A 25,670-nucleotide genomic window follows, 5' to 3' on the forward strand; every position below is an offset into this window, starting at 1 on the left:
TGCAGCACATCAATCAGTGTACTCCATGTTTAGGTTATGGCTTGTGTCTCAGTCACTTATGTGACACCTACTGGGGTAAAACTTAGTGTGAATAGTGTTAGATGCCCAAGGTGTATGAATTTGCATCTGCATTACTGATGTGTCATTACCCCTAGCAGAAGTGTTGTGCAAAAAGTGTCATTTGTGTCGTGCATGAAAGCAGATGATGCCACTTCCTGTGATGTCAATTGGCGAAATGACGTGAACCAGCACATCCTGTGATGTCATTTTGGGGCGGGGATCAAACGACATTACCCCACTTCCTTCAATGTACTTGGGGGCGGGTTCAAATGACATCACTTCCTGTGATGTCATTAGGGGGGGGTCAAGGACCATGTGATGTCACCTTCGCTACCCCTGGCCTTTTGGTGAAATTACGTCCCAGAAAGGCTGACGGGATCAGTACCAATATGAGATGTACAAATGCTAATGTGGTAAAACAAAACCTAAAATTAGGAGGTTTGGTGTAGTCTGTGAGAAAATCAATCTAAAAAATCTTCATTTGTCGTAGGAATAACAGCAGAATATGGGGTTTATCATACAAATAATTGTTTAGGTCTGTGAAATAGCCTCTTCAAAACACAAGTAATTTCGGACTCCACATGAACAAAATTTGCAGGCTTACTTTGCAGAGAACAATTCCCTAATTGTATTCCTGAAAGGCATACGTGGAGTCATGCATCTTCCATGTCCACAATATCTAGATCAATACATCTCAGTCCAGATGACATTTTCACAGGTAGGAAAATGGTTTTGCCACAGCATTTGCTTTACAGAACCAATAAGCAGGTCCTAATAAATGCATCCACAATCCACAAATATATGGAAGAGCTGAGAAAACACTTGCAAGATGTTTTTTGCGTTTGCGCAGAGGAATTTTGAAAAAGCTGCTGACAGTCCAACTCATACTATGACAAGAAAACATCTGTGAGGGAATAAGAGATATGCAACCAGGTATATAAGTTTGACTTTGGTAAAGATAAACATAAAAATGCAAATGTCCTCGCATCATGGTGCGTGCCATTTAGAATTGTAGATAAAGTTTCGCCTGTAGTCTACAGAATAGCCATAAAAGAGGGAAAGTTAACTGTGGAACAATTTGTCCATGTTAACCAAATTAAACCATTCCACCCAAAACAGGAGGTTAGAACACATTGATGAAACTAGTAGGGAGTGAAAAGTGTAATTCTGTTCTGAAAGTGAAGTGTTTGCATTTCAAAGGGATTCACCATTGCACGTAAGTAGGTGTGAACAATATACAAAATATCAATCTGGAGTGTAAAGGAGTGAAAGGAAAGATCGATTAGTTGAGTAACTGTGTGCACGTTTTAAAGTGAATGTGAAAAAGGCGGAATGAAACAGGTGAGTATATACATTTATAAAAATGAGAACTATGGGTATAAAAAAATAAAGTATATTTAGGAAAATGATTAAAATGATCTAGGTGTCCAGTTGACTTGCATTTTGATTGCTAGGTCCCAAGTCGATGTGTGAGACCAATGACATAGGGAATTACTTATAGGGGATGATCATTTATTGTATTTCATTTGAGAATGTCATATTGAGGTGTGTTATATTATCCTGCATTTTCCTGAAGCCAATAATGGAAGATGTGCCATATTGTATCTCTTATAATCAAGGTGAATATTCCAAAATAGTTGAGGGTTGCAGCTCTCCAAAGAGATACTGCCACACAACTAGAAGGGAGCACAGAGGTTCCTCCATTGGCGTAGTTCCCAGCATGTTCTACGATTGGGAGAGGAGCAGATTCAAGCTGCAGATGCTTGCACACATTAAGAAGAGAGGGATCAATTAAGGAACATATTTATGGAGTTCAAAGAGGTTTTTGCCAAAGATGCTTACGATTGTGGGGTGACTGATTTACAAGTTGCCACACTACCAGAAGGATATGGTAGGGAGCTAGTATTTTTGTGACAATATAGGTTACCCTTGGCATGTCTGGAGTCACTGGCTGAAGTAATTAAACATTTTGAATCTAGCGGCATCTAGAGGCATCATTAGGCCCATTCATAGTACTTAAAATACTCCCATATTAGGTGTACTAAAGCCCCATGGCTTGAGTGAATTGAACAAGAGGGTTTCAGTTTCAAGGTTGCCCCTTCCATTTATTGATCAGGGTCTTGCACAGGTTCAAGGGTTACAGGTATTTGCCACCTTGGATCTTACAGCTGGTTACTGGTGTGTACCATTAGCTGAAGGTATATAACATGTATTTGCATTTTCCTTTGACAAATTACAATATGCATGGTCCCAGACCCCTTTTGGGTATGTCAGTAGTGGGAGTGAATTTGGGATATTCCTGAGCAAGGCACTGCCAGATGCAGCTGGGATAAACTTTCTAGGCCATGAAGTGACAGTACATGGATTAAACCTGCAAAAGAAATAAGTGGAAGCAATTCAGAAATTAAAAGAACCCACCCACCTAAAAAGTCTAAAGAGTTTGATAGGATTGACGGGTTATAACAGGAAATGTATTGGACTTTACGCAGAGATTAAGCAGCCTATAAGCAAATTACTGACAGAGGGTGTGTCCTACAAATAGGAAAAGGAAAAAAAATGACAAGTTAAAATAAACATGCCATGTTTGGCATATCCAATAAAAATGAAGATTTCTTTGTAGAAATAGGAATCACAGATCAATGTATGTCAGCAGTACTCTACCAAAAACATGATGCAAATAACAATTCTATTGCATATACAAGCACAGCATTATCACAGGAAGCAACCAAATTTAGTGAATATGAAAAGGCACGTTAGCCGTCTGTATGGGCATTGCAACAATTCTGTCCCATTATTCAAGGAATATGGGTGATTGTTGAAACACATCACCAGCATCTATAGTGTTTACATAGTAAAAGAATCAGATCAGGGAATTTGACCAAGTCAAGAATGACTTCATGGATGTTAGCACTACAGGGATTCTCAGTGGAAGTGAGATGTGGACCAAACAAAAAGAGTCCAATTGGTCAAGGGCTATCAGATTACATGATTGTGAAGCTGTCTGTATGCCTGAAGACACTGACGTAGAAACTCATTTAAGGGAATTTGAGATATCCCCACACAATGCTTTCAATGAAGAAACATGCAATGATCTTCCAACCATTTATGTAGATGGATGTGCATATCACATGGAAGGTGATTCTGAAAAAGAACCGGTGGCAGTGATACGAAATCTTTGGGGATAATGCAATGACATTCCAAGAGTAAGCATGAAGTTAGGACCCAAAAGCAGTCAAGTTGCAGAATTGGCCACCATTTATAAGGGAATATCTACAGCCATAGAAAGTAAACTTTATGAAATAGTTGTAGTGACTGATTCTTATTATGAGCTAAATAGTTTTATGGAATATTTACCCAGCTGGAAATTGAGAGGAATGCTCTCATATAACTAGAAACCATTTAACCATGGCAAAATAATCCAAGCCACAGACAAACGGGTTTCAGTAAATGGCATGATCATCCACTGGAGGAAAATACATGGTCATTTGAAAACACCACGCGAAGAAAAGGAAGGAAATGACAAGGCCGATCAGTTAGCCGAAAATGGAACTGGGATGGCAGAGTTGCTTTCTATTATAAACAAAAAGAGAATTAATTTACAAGAAGGGCTGATGATTCACAAATCAGTATTGGGCCAAATCCAATGGGATTTTGACATTTTGATGGTTGATGCTATGTCATGCCCACAATGGAATAACTGCAGGCTGAAGAGGCTCCCAGAAAACTTTGGACATTTTAAAAGATTATCCTTATTGGCCTCACATGTCACAGGATTTAGAACTCTATACGAGGGAATGTCTAGTGTTTGCACAATTTCAACCTGCTTCCCCAACACACAGGGTACCATTGCTGAAAAAAGTTTTGACACTCCCATGGTCAAACCTACAAATAGACTTCATTGGGCCTTTGCAAAGGCCAGCACAGGGAAACAGATACTTCTTTACAATTGTTTGTTTAATTTCTAAATGGGTGGGGTGCATCCCAGCCCCAGATTGCAGTGTGCACATGGCAGCCACTTTGCTAGTCAATCATTTGGATTACCTCAGAGAATAGAATCAATCCACATAAGTCATTTTACTAGTGCAATAATGACAAACATATGGCAAATCATGATTATGAAGAGAAAGTTGCAAATTTCATACCATCCCTCTTCTTCTGGGGGTAAGGAACAGTGCAACATATCAATAGTTGAACTATTGAAAAGGTTTGTAGGTGAGGCAGGATCCATTTGGGATCTGCAACATCCTTTAGTGTTAATGGCTATTAGGACAACACAATCTAGATCAATAAATCTCAGTCCACATGAAATTTTGATAGGTAGGAAAATGATTTTTACCACAACATCTGCTTTACTGAACCAATGAGCAGGTCCTAATACATGCACCCATGATCAACGAATATATTGAAAAGCTGAGAAAGCACTTGCCACATGCTTTTGTTTTTGTGCAGAGGAATTTGTTAAAAGCGTATGACAGTGCAAAATCATACTATAACAAGAATCATCTGTGAGGAAATATGAGATAGGCGACCTGGTATATAAGTTTGACTTTGGTAAAGATGAACATAAACATGCAAATTTCCTTGCATCATGGCGTAGGCCATTTAGAATTGTAGATAAGGTTTCACATGTAGTCTACAGAATAGTCATAAAAGAGGGAGACTTAACTGTAGAAAAATGTGCTAATGTTAACCAAATGAAACCATTCCACCCAAAACATGAGGCAAGGCGGTTAGAACAAATTGGACAAACTAGTAGGGAGTGAAAAGTGTAATTCTGTTCTGAAAATGAAGCGTTTAAAAGTGTAATTCTATTCTGAAAATGAAGCGTTTGTATCTTAAAGGGATTCACCATAGCAAGTAAGTAGGTGTGAAAAATATTAAAAAGTATAAAACTGGATTGTAAAGTGGTGAAAGGAGTGATACACCATTTGAGTAATTTAGTTTACGTTTTAAAGTGAATGTGAAAAGGGGGGAATGAAATATGTGAGAATATAAATTTATAAAAATGAGAACAATGGGTATAAAAAATATAATGCATATTTAGGAAAAGAATGAACACATATAAGTGTCCAGGTGACTTGCATTTTGATTGCTAGGTATACCAGGTCGATGTGTGAGAACAATGACATAGGGAATTGCCTTAAGGCGATGATCATTTATTTTATTTCATTTGAGAATATTACATTGAGGTATGTTATGTTGACCTGCATTTTCGGACAGCCAATAACAAATGATGTGCCATATTGTATCTCTTATACTCAACCCACATATTTCCAAGTCCAGAAAAGTTATCATTGACTGTTATTTATATTGTATGTTTCTGTGCATAATACAACATTTTACTTCAGATGATATCAAAATGAAAGGGAAAAATCAATGAATCAGTGTATTTGATTCTTAATTGTTTTTTTCTCGCTTTAATCTAGATACTATTTCCACACCAGCGGTCCGGGAGTTGGAGGCAGCCAGATCCAGAGGAATCCAGAGTTCCTTGGAAAAAACCCATGCACTGAAGAAGGGGAGAGAAGGTGGTGACACCTGCTTACAAAGGAAAGATGAAGTGGCTGTAGCCCATGCATAGTGGAATAAGACAGCACATTTTCTGGTCTTTCTTGGTACTTATAGTTACGATGAACATTCCATGTATCACTTTAGTGAAAGGACAAGTTCTAATAGACCTGGGACTAGTCTCAGGAATTGCATTTGGAAGAAGCTCTGCGTTTTATATTGGGGATTACAAGACTCTTATATCAAAACAGGTATACTAGCTTGAACCCAAATTTGGTCATTGAATGGATGAGAGATACAATTGGTGCAAGTAGAGGAATGGGGCCCATTGTCATTATAGCATTAGAGAACAACAATACCAGCCAATAGCACCATCCTGGATTTTAGCAACAACAATGTAATACTTACCACACGGCCACCACCAACTCCACCGTGTACGCCCTATGGGGAAAAAAACAAATAGTTCACTGATGAGGTAAAGTGAATTGATATGTTGAGATGTAAGAAAGAAGAAAGGTTGCTGACAACTCCAATTGTGTAATTGTGTGTTTCTGCCTCATGGTCTAAGTGAGCTCTTCCTGACAGTTTCATCACACATTTTGCTAAAACCGTAACCTCTAATCTTAATCCGCAGCCGTACGAGGGTAATCATTTTTCTTCAACAGGGACATATTTTCAGTTAACCCCCTGATATTTCCTTGCAAACAAGGAGCACAGACTCAAAACACTTGTTTTGCAGATAGCCGAAGGAGAACACGACCTTCGACTTGAGACCCATGGGTGAGTGTCAATGTGTGTAATGTATCAATTAATGGTAGCTTTAACATCGCACTCTCAACAATAGAAAACCTGGAGATTTGGACTCATTGTGACATGCTATTTTGCCATCTATGAATGTCTATCGACCACCAACACACTCCCTTCCACAATTAACCCACTAACTGATGTCTCCGACAATTGGCCATGATTAGGGTGATCTTGCTTTTAAAACATTCCATGGACAACAAAGTACAGTACTTTGTCGCGGACTGGGGGAAATAGTAACTTTTCTTAAGGATGATTTTAGCGTGATGTTGTTCCCACAACGCCTGAGACTATTAGATCTGCAATGAGCGTGAAGTGCGAACCCGGGAAGAAAGCGAATCCGGAAAGGAGTAGTCGTCGCCTCAGACGTGAGTTGGGGTGGGGGTTTTGTTTAGGGAATGTTTCCAATTTGTTTAGAAATTCAATAAAGAGAGTTGTCAACAAAAGAAAAACATTCCACTTAACGTTATGTTCACTCTGAAATCTGTTCATTAAAATTACTCTGTCTAGTGTCATGTCCGAATCTCTGAAGTAATCTGTTGTATCTGCCTTTCAATTCTCATATACTCAGGCTGATATATTGAATTAATACTGATCAGTAGAGTTCATATGTGTAATGTCTCTCTGAAATGTTTTTAAAATATGTATACAACATCAGAGTTGTAAACATGACAATGGAGGTGGCTCTGGTCAAGTTTATTCAAATAATGTTAATTTGAGGTGCAGCACATCAATCAGTGTACTCCATGTTTAGGTTATGGCTTGGGTCTCAGTCACTTATGTGACACCTATTGGAGTAAAACTTAGTGTGAATAGTGTTAGATGTCCAAGGTGTATGAATTTGCATCTGCATTACTGATGTGTCATTACCCCTAGCAGAAGTGTTGTGCAAAAAGTGTCATTTGTGTTGTGCATGAAAGCAGATGATGCCACTTCCTGTGATGTCAATTGGTGAAATGACGTGCACCAGCACATCCTGTGATGTCATTTTGGGGCGGGGATCAAACGACATTACCCCACTTCCTTCAATGTACTTGGGGGTGGGTTCAAATGACATCACTTCCTGTGATGTCACTAGGGGGTCAAGGACCATGTGATGTCACCTTCGCTACCGCTGGCCTTTTGGTGAAATTACATCCCAGAAAGGCTGACAGGATCAGTACCAATATGAGATGTACAAATGCTAATGTGGTAAAACAAAACCTAAAATTAGGAGGTTTGGTGTAGTCTGTGAGAAAATCAATCTAAAAAATCTTCATTTGTCGTAGGAATAACAGCAGAATATGTGGTTTATCATACAAATAATTGTTTAGGTTTGTGAAATAGCTTCTTCAAAACACAAGTAATTTGGGACTCCACATGAGCAAAATTTGCAGACTTACTTTGCAGAGAACAATTCCCTAATTGTATTCCTGAAAGGCATACGTGGAGTCATGCATCTTCCATGTCCACAATATCTAGATCAATACATCTCAGTCCAGATGACATTTTCACAGGTAGGAAAATGTTTTTGCCACAGCATTTGCTTTACAGAACCAATAAGCAGGTCCTAATAAATGCATCCACAATCCACAAATATATGGAAGAGCTGAGAAAACACTTGCAAGATGTTTTTTGCGTTTGCGCAGAGGAATTTTGAAAAAGCTGCTGACAGTCCAACTCATACTATGACAAGAAAACATCTGTGTGGGAATAAGAGCTATGCAACCAGGTATATAATTTTGACTTTGGTAAAGATAAACATAAAAATGCAAATGTCTTCGCATCATGGTGCGTGCCATTTAGAATTGTAGATAAGGTTTTGCCTGTAGTCTACAGAATAGCCATAAAAGAGGGAAAGTTAACTGTGGAACAATTTGTCCATGTTAACCAAATTAAACCATTCCACCCAAAACAGGAGGTTAGAACACATTGATGAAACTAGTAGGGAGTGAAAAGTGTAATTCTGTTCTGAAAGTGAAGTGCTTGCACCTCAAAGGGATTCACCATTGCACGTAAGTAGGTGTGAACAATATACAAAATATCAATCTGGAGTGTAATGGAATGAAAGGAAGGATCGATTAGTTGAGTAACTGTGTGCACGTTTTAAAGTGAATGTGAAAAAGGCAGAATGAAACAGGTGAGTATATACATTTATAAAAATGAGAACTATGGGTATAAAAAAATAAAGTATATTTAGGAAAATGCTTAAAATGATCTAGGTGTCCAGTTGACTTGCATTTTGATTGCTAGGTCCCAAGTCGATGTGTGAGACCAATGACATAGGGAATTACTTATAGGGGATGATCATTTATTTTATTTCATTTGAGAATGTCATATTGAGGTCTGTTATGTTATCCTGCATTTTCCTAAAGCCAATAATGGAAGATGTGCTATATTGTATCTCTTATAATCAAGGTGAATATTCCAAAATATTTGAGGGTTGCAGCTCTCCAAAGAGATACTGCCAAACAACTAGAAGGGAGTACAGAGGTTCCTCCATTGGCGTAGTTCCCAGAATGTTCCAAGATCGGGAGAGGAGCAGATTCAAGCTGCAGATGCTTGCACAAATGAAGAAGGGAGGGATCAATTAAGGAACATATTTATGGAGTTCAAAGAGGTTTTTGCCAAAGATGCTTATGATTGTGGGGTGACTGATTTGCAAGTTGCCACACTACCCGAAGGATATGGTAGGGAGCTAGTATTTTTGTGACAATATAGGTTACCCTTGGCATGTCTGGAGTCACTGGCTGAAGTAATTAAACATTTTGAATCTAGCGGCATCTAGAGGCATCATTAGGCCCATTCATAGTACTTAAAATACTCCCATATTAGGTGTACTAAAGCCCCATGGCTTGAGTGAATTGAACAAGAGGGTTTCAGTTTCAAGGTTGCCCCTTCCATTTATTGATCAGGGTCTTGCACAGGTTCAAGGGTTACAGGTATTTACCACCTTGGATATTACAGCTGGTTACTGGTGTGTACCATTAGCTGAAGGTATATAACATGTATTTGCATTTTCCTTTGACAAATTACAATATGCATGGTCCCAGACCCCTTTTGGGTATGTCAGTAGTGGGAGTGAATTTTGGATATTCCTGAGCAAGGCACTCCCAGATGCAGATGGGATAACCTTTCTAGGCCATGAAGTGACAGAACATGGGTTAAACCTGCAAAAGAAATAAGTGGAAGCAATTCAGGAATTAAAATATCCCACCCACCTAAAAAGTCTAAAGAGTTTGCTAGGTTTGACGGGTTACAACATGAAATGTATTGGACTTTACGCAGAGATTAAGCAGCCTATAAGCAAATTACTGACATAGGGTGTGCCCTGCAAATAGGAAAAGGAAAAAAGGACAAGTTAAAAAAAACTGTTTGATAAAAATGCCATGTTTGGCATATCCAATAAAAATGAAGATTTCTTTGTAGAAATAGGAATCACAGATCAATGTATGTCAGCAGTACTCTACCAAAAACATGATGCAAATAACAATTCTATTGCATATACAAGCACATCATTGTCACAGGAAGCAACCAAATTTAGTAAATATGAAAAGGCACGTTTGACGTCTATATGGGCATTGCAACAATTCTGTCCCGTTATTCAAGGGATATGGATGATTGTTGAAACACATCACCAGCCTCTATAATGTTTACATAGTAAAAGAATCAGATCAGGGAATTTGACCAAGTCAAGAATGACTTCATGGATGTAAGCACTACAGTGATTCCAAGTGGAAATGAGATGTGGACCAAACAAAAAGAGTCTAATTGGTCAAGGGCTATCAGATTACATGATTGTGAAGCTGTCTGTATGCCTGAAGACACTGATGTAGAAACTCATTTAAGGGAATTTGAGATATCCACACACAATGCTTTCAATGAAGAAACATGCAATGATCTTCCAACCATTTATGTAGATGGATGTGCATATCACGTGGAAGGTGATTCTGAAAAAGAACTGGTGGCAGTGATACAAAATCTTTGGGGATAATGCAATGACATTCCAAGAGTAAGCATGAAGTTAGGACCCAAAAGCAGTCAAGTTGCAGAATTGGCCACCATTTATAAGGGAATATCTACAGCAATATAAAGTAAACTTTAAGAAATAGTTGTAATGACTGGTTCTTATTATGAGCTAAATAGTTTTATGGAATATTTACCCAGCTGGAAATTGAGAGAAATGCTCTCATATAACTAGAAACCATTTAAACATGGCAAAATGATCCAAGCCACAGACAAACGGGTTTCAGTAAATGGCATGATCATCCACTGGAGGAAAATACATGGTCATTTGAAAACACCATGCGAAGAAAAGGAAGGAAATGACAAGGCCGATCAGTTAGCCGAAAATGGAACTGGGATGGCAGAGTTGCTTTCGATTATAAACAAAAAGAGAATTCATTTACAAGAAGGGCTGATGATTCACGAATCAGTATCGGGCATAATCCAATGGGATTTTGTCATTTTCATGGTTGATGCTATGCCATGCCCACAATGGAATAACTGCAGGCCAAAGAGGCTCCCAGAAAACTTTGGACATTTTAAAAGATTATCCTTATTGGCCTCAAATGTCACAGGATTTAGAAATCTATACGAGGGAATGTCTAGTGGTTGCACAATTTCAACCTGCTTCCCCAACACACAGGTTACTATTGCTGAAAAGAGGTTTGACACTCCCATGTTCACACCTACAAATAGACCTCATTGGGCTTTTGCAAAGGCCAGCACAGGGAAACAGATACTTCTTTACAATTGTTTGTTTAATGTCTAAATGGGTGGGGTGCATCCCAGCCCCAGATTGCAGTGTGCACATGGCAGCCACTTTGCTAGTCAATCATTTGGATTTCCTCAGAAAATAGAATCAGACCACAGAAGTCATTTTACTAATGCAATAATGACAAACACATGGCAAATCATGAGTTTGAAGAGAAAGATGCACATTTCATACCATCACTCTTCTTCTGGGGGTAAGAAACAGTGCAACATATCAATAGTTGAAATATTGAAAAGGTTTGTAGGTGAGGCAGGATCCATTTGGGATCTGCAACATCCTTTAGTGTTAATGGCTATTAGGACAACACAATCTAGATCAATAAATCTCAGTCCACATGAAATTTTGACAGGTAGGAAAATGGTTTTTACCACAACATCTGCTTTACAGAATCAATGAGCAGGTCCTAATACATGCACCCATGATCAACGAATATATTGAAAAGCTGAGAAAGCACTTGCCACATGCTTTTGTTTTTGTACAGAGGAATTTGTTAAAAGCGTATGACAGTGCAAAATCATACTATAACAAGAATCATCTGTGAGGAAATATGAGATAGGCGACCTGGTATATAAGTTTGACTTTGGTAAAGATAAACATAAACATGCAAATTTCCTTGCATCATGGTGTAGGCCATTTAGAATTGTAGATAAGGTTTCACATGTAGTCTACAGAATAGTCATAAAAGAGGGAGACTTAACTGTAGAAAAATGTGCTAATGTTAACCAAATGAAACCATTCCACACAAAACATGAGGCAAGGCGGTTAGAACAAATTGGACAAACTAGTACGGAGTGAAAAGTGTAATTCTGTTCTGAAAATGAAGCGTTTGTATCTTAAAGGGATTCACCATAGCAAGTAAGTGGGTGTGAAAAATATTAAAAAGTATAAAACTGGATTGTAAAGGGGTGAAAGGAGAGATACATCAGTTGAGTAATTTAGTTTACGTTTTAAAGTGAATGTGAAAAGGGGGGAATGAAATATGTGAGCATATACATTCATAAAAATGAGAACAATGGGTATAAAAAATATAATGCATATTTAGGAAAAGAATGAACACATATAGGTGTCCAGGTGACTTGCATTTTGATTGCTAGGTATACCAGGTCGATGTGTGAGAACAATGACATAGGGAATTGCCTTAAGGCGATGATCATTTATTTTATTTCATTTGAGAATATTACATTGAGGTATGTTATGTTAACTTGCATTTTCGGACAGCCAATAACAAATGATGTGCCATATTGTATCTCTTATACTCAACCCACATATTTCCAAGTCCAGAAAAGTTATCATTGACTGTTATTTATATTGTATGTTTCTGTGCATAATACAACATTTTACTTCAGATGATATCAAAATGAAAGGGAAAAATTAATGAATCAGTTTATTTGATTCTTAATTGTTTTTTTCTTGCTTTAATCTAGATACTATTTCCACACCAGCGGTCCAGGAATTGGAGGCAGCCAGATCCAGAGGAAACCACCTCCGAACCGGAGTCCCTTGGAAAAAACCCATGCACTGAAGAAGGGGAGAGAAGGTGGTGACACCTGCTTACAGAGGAAAGATGAAGTGGCTGTAGCCCATGCATAGTGGAATAAGACAGCACATTTTCTGGTCTTTCTTGGCACTTATAGTTACGACGAACATTCCATGTATCACTTTAGTGAAAGGACAAGTTCTAATAGACCAGGGACCAGTCTAAGGAATTGCATTTGGAAGAAGCTCTGCGTTTTATATTGGGGATTACAAGACTCTTATATCAAAACAGGTATACTAGCTTGAACCCAAATTTGGTCATTGAATGGATCAGAGATACAAATGGTGCAAGTAGAGGAATGGGGCCCATAGTCATTATAGCAATAGAGAACAACAATACCCAGCCAATAGCGCCATCCTGGATTTTAGCAACAACAATGTAATACTTACCACACGGCCACCACCTACTCCACCGTGTACGCCCTATGGGGAAAAAAACAAATAGTTCACTGATGAGGTAAAGTGAATTGATATGTTGAGATGTAAGAAAGAAGAAAGGTTGCTGAAAACTCCAATTGTGTAATTGTGTGTTTCTGTCTCATGGTCTAAGTGAGCTCTTCCTGACAGTTTCATCACACATTTTGCTAAAGCCGTAACCTCTGTAATCTTAATCCGCAGCCGTACGAGGGTAATCATTTTTCTTCAACAGGGACATATTTTCAGTTAACCCCCTGATATTTCCTTGCAAACAAGGAGCACAGACCCAAATCACTCGTTTTGCAGATAGCCGAAGGAGAACACGACCATCGACTTGAGACCCATGGGTGAGTGTCAATGTGTGTAATGTATCAATTAATGGTAGCTTTAACATCGCACTCTCAACAATAGAAAACCTGGAGATTTGGACTCATTGTGACATGCTATTTTGCCATCTATGAAGGTCTATCGACCACCAACCCACTCCCTCCCACAATTAACCCACTAACTGATGTCTCTGACGATTGGCCATGATTAGGGTGATGTTGCTTTTAAAACATTCCATGGACAACAAAGTACAGTACTTTGTCGCGGACTGGGGGGAAATAGTAACTTTTCTTAAGGATGATTTTAGAGTGATGTGGTTCCCACAACGCCTGAGACTATTAGATCTGCAATGAGCGTGAAGTGCGAACCCGGGAAGAAAGCGAATCCGGAATGGAGTAGTAGTCGCCTCAGACGTGAGTTGGGGTGGGGGTTTTGTTTAGGGAATGTTTCCAATTTGTTTAAAAATTCAATAAAGAGAGTTTTCAACAAAAGAAAAACATTCCACTTAACGTTATGTTCATTTTGAATTCTGTTTATTAAAATGACTCTGTCTAGTGTCATGGCGAATAACTGAAGTAATCTGTTGTATCTGCCTTTCAATTCTCATATACTCATGCTGATATATTGAATTAATACTGATCAGTGAGTTCATATGTGTAATGTCTCTCTGAAATGTTTTTAAAATATGTATACAACATCAGAGTTATAAACATGACAATGGAGGTGGCTCTGGTCAAGTTTATTCAAATAATGTTAATTTGAGGTACAGCACATCAATCAGTGTACTCCATGTTTAGGTTATAGCTTGGGTCTCAGTCACTTATGTGACACCTACTGGGGTAAAACTTAGTGTGAATAGTGTTAGATGTCCAAGGTGTATGAATTTGCATCTACATTACTGATGTGTCATTACCCCTAGCAGAAGTGTGCAAAAAGTGTCATTTGTGTCGTGCATGAAAGCAGATGATGCCACTTCCTGTGATGTCAATTGGCGAAATGACGTGCACCAGCACATCCTGTGATGTCATTTTGGGGCGGGGATCAAACGACATTACCCCACTTCCTTCAATGTACTTGCGGGAGGGTTCAAATGACATCACTTCCTGTGATGTCATTAGGGGGGTCAAGGACCATGTGATGTCACCTTCGCTACCCCTGGCCTTTTGGTGAAATTACGTCCCAGAAAGGCTGACAGGATCAGTACCAATATGAGATGTACAAATGCTAATGTGGTGAAACAAAACCTAAAATTAGGAGGTTTGGTGTAGTCTGTGAGAAAATCAATCTAAACAATCTTCATTTGTCGTAGGAATAACAGCAGAATATGGGGTTTATCATACAAATAATTGTTTAGGTCTGTGAAATAGCCTCTTCAAAACACAAGTAATTTCGGACTCCACATGAACAAAATTTGCAGGCTTACTTTGCAGAGAACAATTCCCTAATTGTATTCCTGAAAGGCATACGTGGAGTCATGCATCTTCCATGTCCACAATATCTAGATCAATACATCTCAGTCCAGATGACATTTTCACAGGTAGGAAAATGGTTTTGCCACAGCATTTGCTTTACAGAACCAATAAGCAGGTCCTAATAAATGCATCCACAATCCACAAATATATGGAAGAGCTGAGAAAACACTTGCAAGATGTTTTTTGCGTTTGCGCAGAGGAATTTTGAAAAAGCTGCTGACAGTCCAACTCATACTATGACAAGAAAACATCTGTGAGGGAATAAGAGATATGCAACCAGGTATGTAAGTTTGACTTTGGTAAAGATAAACATACAAATGCAAATGTCCTCGCATCATGGTGCGTGCCATTTAGAATTGTAGATAAGGTTTTGCCTGTAGTCTACAGAATAGCCATAAAAGAGGGAAAGTCAACTGTGGAACAATTTGTCCATGTTAACCAAATTAAACCATTCCACCCAAAACAGGAGGTTAGAACACATTGATGAAACTAGTAGGGAGTGAAAAGTGTAATTCTGTTCTGAAAGTGAAGTGTTTGCATTTCAAAGGGATTCACCATTGCACGTAAATAGGTGTGAACAATATACAAAATATCAATCTGGAGTGTAAAGGAGTGAAAGGAAAGATCGATTAGTTGAGTAACTGTGTGCACGTTTTAAAGTGAATGTGAAAAAGGCGGAATGAAACAGGTGAGTATATACATTTATAAAAATGAGAACTATGGGTATAAAAAATAAAGTATATTTAGGAAAATGATTAAAATGATCTAGGTGTCCAGTTGACTTGCATTTTGATTGCTAGGTCCCAAGTCGATGTGTGAGGCCAATGACTTAGGGAATTACTTATAGGGGATGATCATTTATTGTATTTCAATTGAGAATGTCATATTGAGGTCTGTTATATTATCCTGCATTTTCCTAAAGCCAATAATGGAAGATGTGCCATATTGTATCTCTTATAATCAAGGTGAATATTCCAAAATATTTGAGGGTTGCAGCTCTCCAAAGAGATACTGCCACACAACTAGAAGGGAGTACAGAGGTTCCTCCATTGGCGTAGTTACCAGCATGTTCTACGATTAGGAGAGGAGCAGATTCAAGCTGCAGATGCTTGCACAAATTAAGAAGAGAGGGATCAATAAAGGAACATATTTATGGAGTTCAAAGAGGTTTTTGCCAAAGATGCTTACGATTGTGGGGTGACTGATTTACAAGTTGCCACACTACCAGAAGGATATGGTAGGGAGCTAGTATTTCTGTGACAATATAGGTTACCCTTGGCATGTCTGGAGTCACTGGCTGAAGTAATTAAACATTTTGAATCTAGCGGCATCTAGAGGCATCATTAGGCCCATTCATAGTACTTAAAATACTCCCATATTAGGTGTACTAAAGCCCCATGGCTTGAGTGAATTGAACAAGAGGGTTTCAGTTTCAAGGTTTTCCCTTCCATTTATTGATCAGGGTCTTGCACAGGTTCAAGGGTTACAGGTATTTACCACCTTGGATCTTACAGCTGGTTACTGGTGTGTACCATTAGCTGAAGGTATATAACATGTATTTGCATTTTCCTTTGGCAAATTACAATATGCATGGTCCCAGACCCCTTTTGGGTATGTCAGTAGTGGGAGTGAATTTGGGATATTCCTGAGCAAGGCACTCCCAGATGCAGCTGGGATAAACTTTCTAGGCCATGAAGTGACAGTACATGGATTAAAGCTGCAAAAGAAATAAGTGGAAGCAATTCAGAAATTAAAAGATCCCACCCACCTAAAAAGTCTAAAGAGTTTGCTAGGATTGACGGGTTACAACAGGAAATGTATTGGACTTTACGCAGAGATTAAGCAGCCTATAAGCAAATTACTGACAGTGGGTGTGCCCTGCAAATAGGAAAAGGAAAAAAGGACAAGTTAAAATAAACATGCCATGTTTGGCATATCCAATAAAAATGAAGATTTCTTTGTAGAAATAGGAATCACAGATCAATGTATGTCAGCAGTACTCTACCAAAAACATGATGCAAATAACAATTCTATTGCATATACAAGCACAGCATTGTCACAGGAAGCAACCAAATTTAGTGAATATGAAAAGGCACGTTTGACGTCTGTATGGGCATTGCAACAATTCTGTCCCATTATTCAAGGAATATGGGTGATTGTTGAAACACATCACCAGCATCTATAATGTTTACATAGTAAAATAATCAGATCAGGGAATTTGACCAAGTCAAGAATGACTTCATGGATGTTAGCACTACAGGGATTCTCAGTGGAAGTGAGATGTGGACCAAACAAAAAGAGTCCAATTGGTCAAGGGCTATCAGATTACATGATTGTGAAGCTGTCTGTATGCCTGAAGACACTGACGTAGAAACTCATTTAAGGGAATTTGAGATATCCCCACACAATGCTTTCAATGAAGAAACATGCAATGATCTTCCAACCATTTATGTAGATGGATGTGCATATCACATGGAAGGTGATTCTGAAAAAGAACCGGTGGCAGTGATACGAAATCTTTGGGGATAATGCAATGACATTCCAAGAGTAAGCATGAAGTTAGGACCCAAAAGCAGTCAAGTTGCAGAATTGGCCACCATTTATAAGGGAATATCTACAGCCATAGAAAGTAAACTTTAAGAAATAGTTGTAGTGACCGATTCTTATTATGAGCTAAATAGTTTTATGGAATATTTACCCAGCTGGAAATTGAGAGGAATGCTCTCATATAACTAGAAACCATTTAACCATGGCAAAATAATCCAAGCCACAGACAAACGGGTTTCAGTAAATGGCATGATCATCATCTGGAGGAAAATACATGGTCATTTGAAAACACCACGCGAAGAAAAGGAAGGAAATGACAAGGCCGATCAGTTAGCCGAAAATGGAACTGGGATGGCAGAGTTGCTTTCTATTATAAACAAAAAGAGAATTAATTTACAAGAAGGGCTGATGATTCACAAATCAGTATTGGGCCAAATCCAATGGGATTTTGTCATTTTGATGGTTGATGCTATGTCATGCCCACAATGGAATAACTGCAGGCCGAAGAGGCTCCCAGAAAACTTTGGACATTTTAAAAGATTATCCTTATTGGCCTCACATGTCACAGGATTTAGAACTCTATACGAGGGAATGTCTAGTGTTTGCACAATTTCAACCTGCTTCCCCAACACACAGGGTACCATTGCTGAAAAACGTTTTGACACTCCCATGGTCACACCTACAAATAGACTTCATTGGGCCTTTGCAAAGGCCAGCACAGGGAAACAGATACTTCTTTACAATTGTTTGTTTAATTTCTAAATGGGTGGGGTGCAACCCAGCCCAAGATTGCAGTGTGCACATGGCAGCCACTTTGCTAGTCAATCATTTGGATTACCTCAGAGAATAGAATCAATCCACATAAGTCATTTTACTAGTGCAATAATGACAAACATATGGCAAATCATGATTGTGAAGAGAAAGTTGCACATTTCATACCATCCCTCTTCTTCTGGGGTAAGGAACAGTGCAACATATCAATAGTTGAACTATTGAAAAGGTTTGTAGGTGAGGCAGGATCCATTTGGGATCTGCAACATCCTTTAGTGTTAATGGCTATTAGGACAACACAATCTAGATCAATAAATCTCAGTCCACATGAAATTTTGACAGGTAGGAAAATGAATTTTACCACATCATCTGCTTTACAGAACCAATGAGCAGGTCCTAATACATGCACCCATGATCAACGAATATATTGAAAAGCTGAGAAAGCACTTGCCACATTCTTTTGTTTTTGTGCAGAGGAATTTGTTAAAAGCGTATGACAGTGCAAAATCATACTATAACAAGAATCATCTGTGAAGAAATATGAGATAGGCGACCTGGTATATAAGTTTGACTTTGGTAAAGATGAACATAAACATGCAAATTTCCTTGCATCATGGTGTAGGCCATTTAGAATTGTAGATAAGGTTTCACATGTAGTGTACAGAATAGTCATAAAAGAGGGAGACTTAACTGTAGAAAAATGTGCTAATGTTAACCAAATGAAACCATTCCACCCAAAACATGAGGCAAGGCAGTTAGAACAAATTGGACAAACTAGTAGGGAGTGAAAAGTGCAATTCTGTTCTGAAAATGAAGCGTTTAAAAGTGTAATTCTGTTCTGAAAATGAAGCGTTTGTATCTTAAAGGGATTCACCATAGCAGGTAAGTTGGTGTGAAAAATATTAAAAAGTATAAAACTGGATTTAAAAGGGATGAAAGGAGAGATACATCAGTTGAGTAATTTAGTTTACGTTTTAAAGTGAATGTGACAAGGGGGAATGAAATATGTGAGCATATACATTTATAAAAATGAGAACAAAGGGTATAAAAAATATAATGCATATTTAGGAAAAGAATTAACACATATAGGTGTCCAGGTGACTTGCATTTTGATTGCTAGTATACCAGGTCGATGTGTGAGAACAGTGACATAGGGAATTGCCTTAAGGCGATGATCATTTATTTTATTTCATTTGAGAATATTACATTGAGGTATGTTATGTTAACCTGCATTTTCCGACAGCCAATAACAAAAGATGTGCCATATTGTATCTCTTATACTCAACCCACATATTTCCAAGTCCAGAAAAGTTATCATTGACTGTTATTTATATTGTATGTTTCTGTGCATAATACAACATTTTACTTGAGATGATATCAAAATGAAAGGGAAAAAATAATGAATCAGTGTATTTGATTCTTAATAGTTTTTTTCTCGCTTTAATCTAGATACTATTTCCACTCCAGCGGTCCGGGTGTTGGAGGCAGCCAGATCCAGAGGAAACCACCTCCGAACCGGAGTCCCTTGGAAAAAACCCATGCACTGAAGAAGGGGAGAGAAGGTGGTGACACCTGCTTACAAAGGAAAGATGAAGTGGCTGTAGCCCATGCATAGTGGAATAAGACAGCACATTTTCTGGTCTTTCTTGGTACTTATAGTTACGATGAACATTCCATGTATCACTTTAGTGAAAGGACAAGTTCTAATAGACCTGGGACCAGTCTCAGGAATTGCATTTGGAAGAAGCTCTGCGTTTTATATTGGGGATTACAAGACTCTTATATCAAAACAGGTATACTAGCTTGAACCCAAATTTGGTCATTGAATGGATGAGAGATACAATTGGTGCAAGTAGAGGAATGGGGCCCATTGTCATTATAGCATTAGAGAACAACAATACCAGCCAATAGCACCATCCTGGATTTTAGCAACAACAATGTAATACTTACCACACGGCCACCACCAACTCCACCGTGTACGCCCTATGGGGAAAAAAACAAATAGTTCACTGATGAGGTAAAGTGAATTGATATGTTGAGATGTAAGAAAGAAGAAAGGTTGCTGAAAACTCCAATTGTGTAATTGTGTGTTTCTGCCTCATGGTCTAAGTGAGCTCTTCCTGACAGTTTCATCACACATTTTTCTAAAACCGTAACCTCTGTAATCTTAATCCGCAGCCGTACGAGGGTAATCATTTTTCTTCAACAGGGACATATTTTCAGTTAACCCCCTGATATTTCCTTGCAAACAAGGAGCACAGACTCAAATCACTCGTTTTGCAGATAGCCAAAGGAGAACACGACCTTCGACTTGAGACCCATGGGTGAGTGTCAATGTGTGTAATGTATCAATTAATGGTAGCTTTAACATCGCACTCTCAACAATAGAAAACCTGGAGATTTGGACTCATTGTGACATGCTATTTTGCCATCTATGAATGTCTATCGACCACCAACCCACTCCCTTCCACAATTAACCCACTAACTGATGTCTCCGACAATTGGCCATGATTAGGGTGATCTTGCTTTTAAAACATTCCATGGACAACAAAGTACAGTACTTTGTCGCGGACTGGGGGAAATAGTAACTTTTCTTAAGGATGATTTTAGTGTGATGTTGTTCCCACAACGCCTGAGACTATTAGATCTGCAATGAGCGTGAAGTGCGAACCCGGGAAGAAAGCGAATCCGGAAAGGAGTAGTCGTCGCCTCAGACGTGAGTTGGGGTGGGGGTTTTGTTTAGGGAATGCTTCCAATTTGTTTAGAAATTCAATAAAGAGAGTTGTCAACAAAAGAAAAACATTCCACTTAACGTTATGTTCACTCTGAAATCTGTTCATTAAAATTACTCTGTCTAGTGTCATGTGCGAATCTCTGAAGTAATCTGTTGTATCTGCCTTTCAATTCTCATATACTCAGGCTGATATATTGAATTAATACTGATCAGTAGAGTTCATATGTGTAATGTCTCTCTGAAATGTTTTTAAAATATGTATACAACATCAGAGTTGTAAACATGACAATGGAGGTGGCTCTGGTCAAGTTTATTCAAATAATGTTAATTTGAGGTGCAGCACATCAATCAGTGTACTCCATGTTTAAGTTATGGCTTGGGTCTCAGTCACTTATGTGACACCTATTGGAGTAAAACTTAGTGTGAATAGTGTTAGATGTCCAAGGTGTATGAATTTGCATCTGCATTACTGATGTGTCATTACCCCTAGCAGAAGTGTTGTGCAAAAAGTGTCATTTGTGTTGTGCATGAAAGCAGATGATGCCACTTCCTGTGATGTCAATTGGTGAAATGACGTGCACCAGCACATCCTGTGATGTCATTTTGGGGCGGGGATCAAACGACATTACCCCACTTCCTTCAATGTACTTGGGGGTGGGTTCTTCCTGTGATGTCACTAGGGGGGTCAAGGACCATGTGATGTCACCTTCGCTACCGCTGGCCTTTTGGTGAAATTACATCCCAGAAAGGCTGACAGGATCAGTACCAATATGAGATGTACAAATGCTAATGTGGTAAAACAAAACCTAAAATTAAGAGGTTTGGTGTAGTCTGTGAGAAAATCAATCTAAAAAATCTTCATTTGTCGTAGGAATAACAGCAGAATATGTGGTTTATCATACAAATAATTGTTTAGGTTTGTGAAATAGCTTCTTCAAAACACAAGTAATTTGGGACTCCACATGAGCAAAATTTGCAGACTTACTTTGCAGAGAACAATTCCCTAATTGTATTCCTGAAAGGCATACGTGGAGTCATGTATCTTCCATGTCCACAATATCTAGATCAATACATCTCAGTCCAGATGACATTTTCACAGGTAGGAAAATGTTTTTGCCACAGCATTTGCTTTACAGAACCAATAAGCAGGTCCTAATAAATGCATCCACAATCCACAAATATATGGAAGAGCTGAGAAAACACTTGCAAGATGTTTTTTGCGTTTGCGCAGAGGAATTTTGAAAAAGCTGCTGACAGTCCAACTCATACTATGACAAGAAAACATCTGTGTGGGAATAAGAGCTATGCAACCAGGTATATAATTTTGACTTTGGTAAAGATAAACATAAAAATGCAAATGTCTTCGCATCATGGTGCGTGCCATTTAGAATTGTAGATAAGGTTTTGCCTGTAGTCTACAGAATAGCCATAAAAGAGGGAAAGTTAACTGTGGAACAATTTGTCCATGTTAACCAAATTAAACCATTCCACCCAAAACAGGAGGTTAGAACACATTGATGAAACTAGTAGGGAGTGAAAAGTGTAATTCTGTTCTGAAAGTGAAGTGCTTGCACCTCAAAGGGATTCACCATTGCACGTAAGTAGGTGTGAACAATAAACAAAATATCAATCTGGAGTGTAATGGAATGAAAGGAAGGATCGATTAGTTGAGTAACTGTGTGCACGTTTTAAAGTGAATGTGAAAAAGGCAGAATGAAACAGGTGAGTATATACATTTAAAAAAATGAGAACTATGGGTATAAAAAAATAAAGTATATTTAGGAAAATGATTAAAATGATCTAGGTGTCCAGTTGACTTGCATTTTGATTGCTAGGTCCCAAGTCGATGTGTGAGACCAATGACATAGGGAATTACTTATAGGGGATGATCATTTATTTTATTTCATTTGAGAATGTCATATTGAGGTCTGTTATGTTATCCTGCATTTTTCTAAAGCCAATAATGGAAGATGTGCTATATTGTATCTCTTATAATCAAGGTGAATATTCCAAAATATTTGAGGGTTGCAGCTCTCCAAAGAGATACTGCCACACAACTAGAAGGGAGTACAAAGGTTCCTCCATTGGCGTAGTTCCCAGAATGTTCCAAGATCGGGAGAGGAGCAGATTCAAGCTGCAGATGCTTGCACAAATGAAGAAGGGAGGGATCAATTAAGGAACATATTTATGGAGTTCAAAGAGGTTTTTGCCAAAGATGCTTATGATTGTGGGGTGACTGATTTGCAAGTTGCCACACTACCCGAAGGATATGGTAGGGAGCTAGTATTTTTGTGACAATATAGGTTACCCTTGGCATGTCTGGAGTCACTGGCTGAAGTAATTAAACATTTTGAATCTAGCGGCATCTAGAGGCATCATTAGGCCCATTCATAGTACTTAAAATACTCCCATATTAGGTGTACTAAAGCCCCATGGCTTCAGTGAATTGAACAAGAGGGTTTCAGTTTCAAGGTTGCCCCTTCCATTTATTGATCAGGGTCTTGCACAGGTTCAAGGGTTACAGGTATTTACCACCTTGGATATTACAGCTGGTTACTGGTGTGTACCATTAGCTGAAGGTATATAACATGTATTTGCATTTTCCTTTGACAAATTACAATATGCATGGTCCCAGACCCCTTTTGGGTATGTCAGTAGTGGGAGTGAATTTTGGATATTCCTGAGCAAGGCACTCCCAGATGCAGCTAGGATAAACTTTCTAGGCCATGAAGTGACAGTACATGGGTTAAACCTGCAAAAGAAATAAGTGGAAGCAATTCAGGAATTAAAATATCCCACCCACCTAAAAAGTCTAAAGAGTTTGCTAGGTTTGACGGGTTACAACATGAAATGTATTGGACTTTACGCAGAGATTAAGCAGCCTATAAGCAAATTACTGACATAGGGTGTGCCCTGCAAATAGGAAAAGGAAAAAAGGACAAGTTAAAAAAAAACTGTTTGATAAAAATGCCATGTTTGGCATATCCAATAAAAATGAAGATTTCTTTGTAGAAATAGGAATCACAGATCAATGTATGTCAGCAGTACTCTACCAAAAACATGATGCAAATAACAATTCTATTGCATATACAAGCACATCATTGTCACAGGAAGCAACCAAATTTAGTGAATATGAAAAGGCACGTTTGACGTCTGTATGGGCATTGCAACAATTCTGTCCCGTTATTCAAGGGATATGGATGATTGTTGAAACACATCACCAGCCTCTATAATGTTTACATAGTAAAAGAATCAGATCAGGGAATTTGACCAAGTCAAGAATGACTTCATGGATGTAAGCACTACAGTGATTCCAAGTGGAAATGAGATGTGGACAAAACAAAAAGAGTCTAATTGGTCAAGGGCTATCAGATTACATGATTGTGAAGCTGTCTGTATGCCTGAAGACACTGATGTAGAAACTCATTTAAGGGAATTTGAGATATCCCCACACAATGCTTTCAATGAAGAAACATGCAATGATCTTCCAACCATTTATGTAGATGGATGTGCATATCACGTGGAAGGTGATTCTGAAAAAGAACTGGTGGCAGTGATACAAAATCTTTGGGGATAATGCAATGACATTCCAAGAGTAAGCATGAAGTTAGGACCCAAAAGCAGTCAAGTTGCAGAATTGGCCACCATTTATAAGGGAATATCTACAGCCATAGAAAGTAAACTTTAAGAAATAGTTGTAATGACTGGTTCTTATTATGAGCTAAATAGTTTTATGGAATATTTACCCAGCTGGAAATTGACAGGAATGCTCTCATATAACTAGAAACCATTTAAACATGGCAAAATGATCCAAGCCACAGACAAACGGGTTTCAGTAAATGGCATGATCATCCACTGGAGGAAAATACATGGTCATTTGAAAACACCATGCGAAGAAAAGGAAGGAAATGACAAGGCCGATCAGTTAGCCGAAAATGGAACTGGGATGGCAGAGTTGCTTTCGATTATAAACAAAAAGAGAATTAATTTACAAGAAGGGCTGATGATTCACGAATCAGTATCGGGCATAATCCAATGGGATTTTGTCATTTTGATGGTTGATGCTATGCCATGCCCACAATGGAATAACTGCAGGCCAAAGAGGCTCCCAGAAAACTTTGGACATTTTAAAAGATTATCCTTATTGGCCTCACATGTCACAGGATTTAGAAATCTATACGAGGGAATGTCTAGTGGTTGCACAATTTCAACCTGCTTCCCCAACACACAGGTTACTATTGCTGAAAAGAGGTTTGACACTCCCATGTTCACACCTACAAATAGACCTCATTGGGCTTTTGCAAAGGCCAGCACAGGGAAACAGATACTTCTTTACAATTGTTTGTTTAATGTCTAAATGGGTGGGGTGCATCCCAGCCCCAGATTGCAGTGTGCACATGGCAGCCACTTTGCTAGTCAATCATTTGGATTTCCTCAGAAAATAGAATCAGACCACAGAAGTCATTTTACTAATGCAATAATGACAAACACATGGCAAATCATGAGTTTGAAGAGAAAGATGCACATTTCATACCATCACTCTTCTTCTGGGGGTAAGAAACAGTGCAACATATCAATAGTTGAAATATTGAAAAGGTTTGTAGGTGAGGCAGGATCCATTTGGGATCTGCAACATCCTTTAGTGTTAATGGCTATTAGGACAACACAATCTAGATCAATAAATCTCAGTCCACATGAAATTTTGACAGGTAGGAAAATGGTTTTTACCACAACATCT

The 25,670-nt window shown here is 38.5% G+C and overlaps 1 protein-coding gene across 9 annotated transcripts in view; it reads right to left on the minus strand.

Moving 5' to 3' along the window:
* Positions 1-25,670, minus strand: part of LOC138580695 (uncharacterized) — a 583,872-nt gene that overhangs the window by 215,644 nt on the left and 342,558 nt on the right. For 2 of the 9 annotated variants that reach the window (XM_069651434.1, XM_069651433.1), the window contains exons 28-29: positions 13,055-13,087; positions 5,977-6,009 (exon numbers count right to left, since the gene is read on the minus strand). The exons of 2 other annotated variants lie outside the window; for them this stretch is intronic. In XM_069651434.1, coding sequence (XP_069507535.1) covers positions 5,977-6,009; positions 13,055-13,087 — 66 coding nt within the window. Of the gene's footprint in view, positions 1-5,976; positions 6,010-13,054; positions 13,088-20,148; positions 20,182-25,670 lie in introns of all 9 variants that reach the window. 5 more of the 9 variants (XM_069651431.1, XM_069651432.1, XM_069651436.1 and 2 more) reach the window with 3 other exon arrangements.

The sequence above is a fragment of the Ambystoma mexicanum genome, chromosome 3p (assembly GCF_040938575.1).
Source record: "Ambystoma mexicanum isolate Mex_15411 chromosome 3p, UKY_AmexF1_1, whole genome shotgun sequence".
Classification (NCBI taxonomy): Eukaryota; Metazoa; Chordata; class Amphibia; order Caudata; family Ambystomatidae; genus Ambystoma; species Ambystoma mexicanum.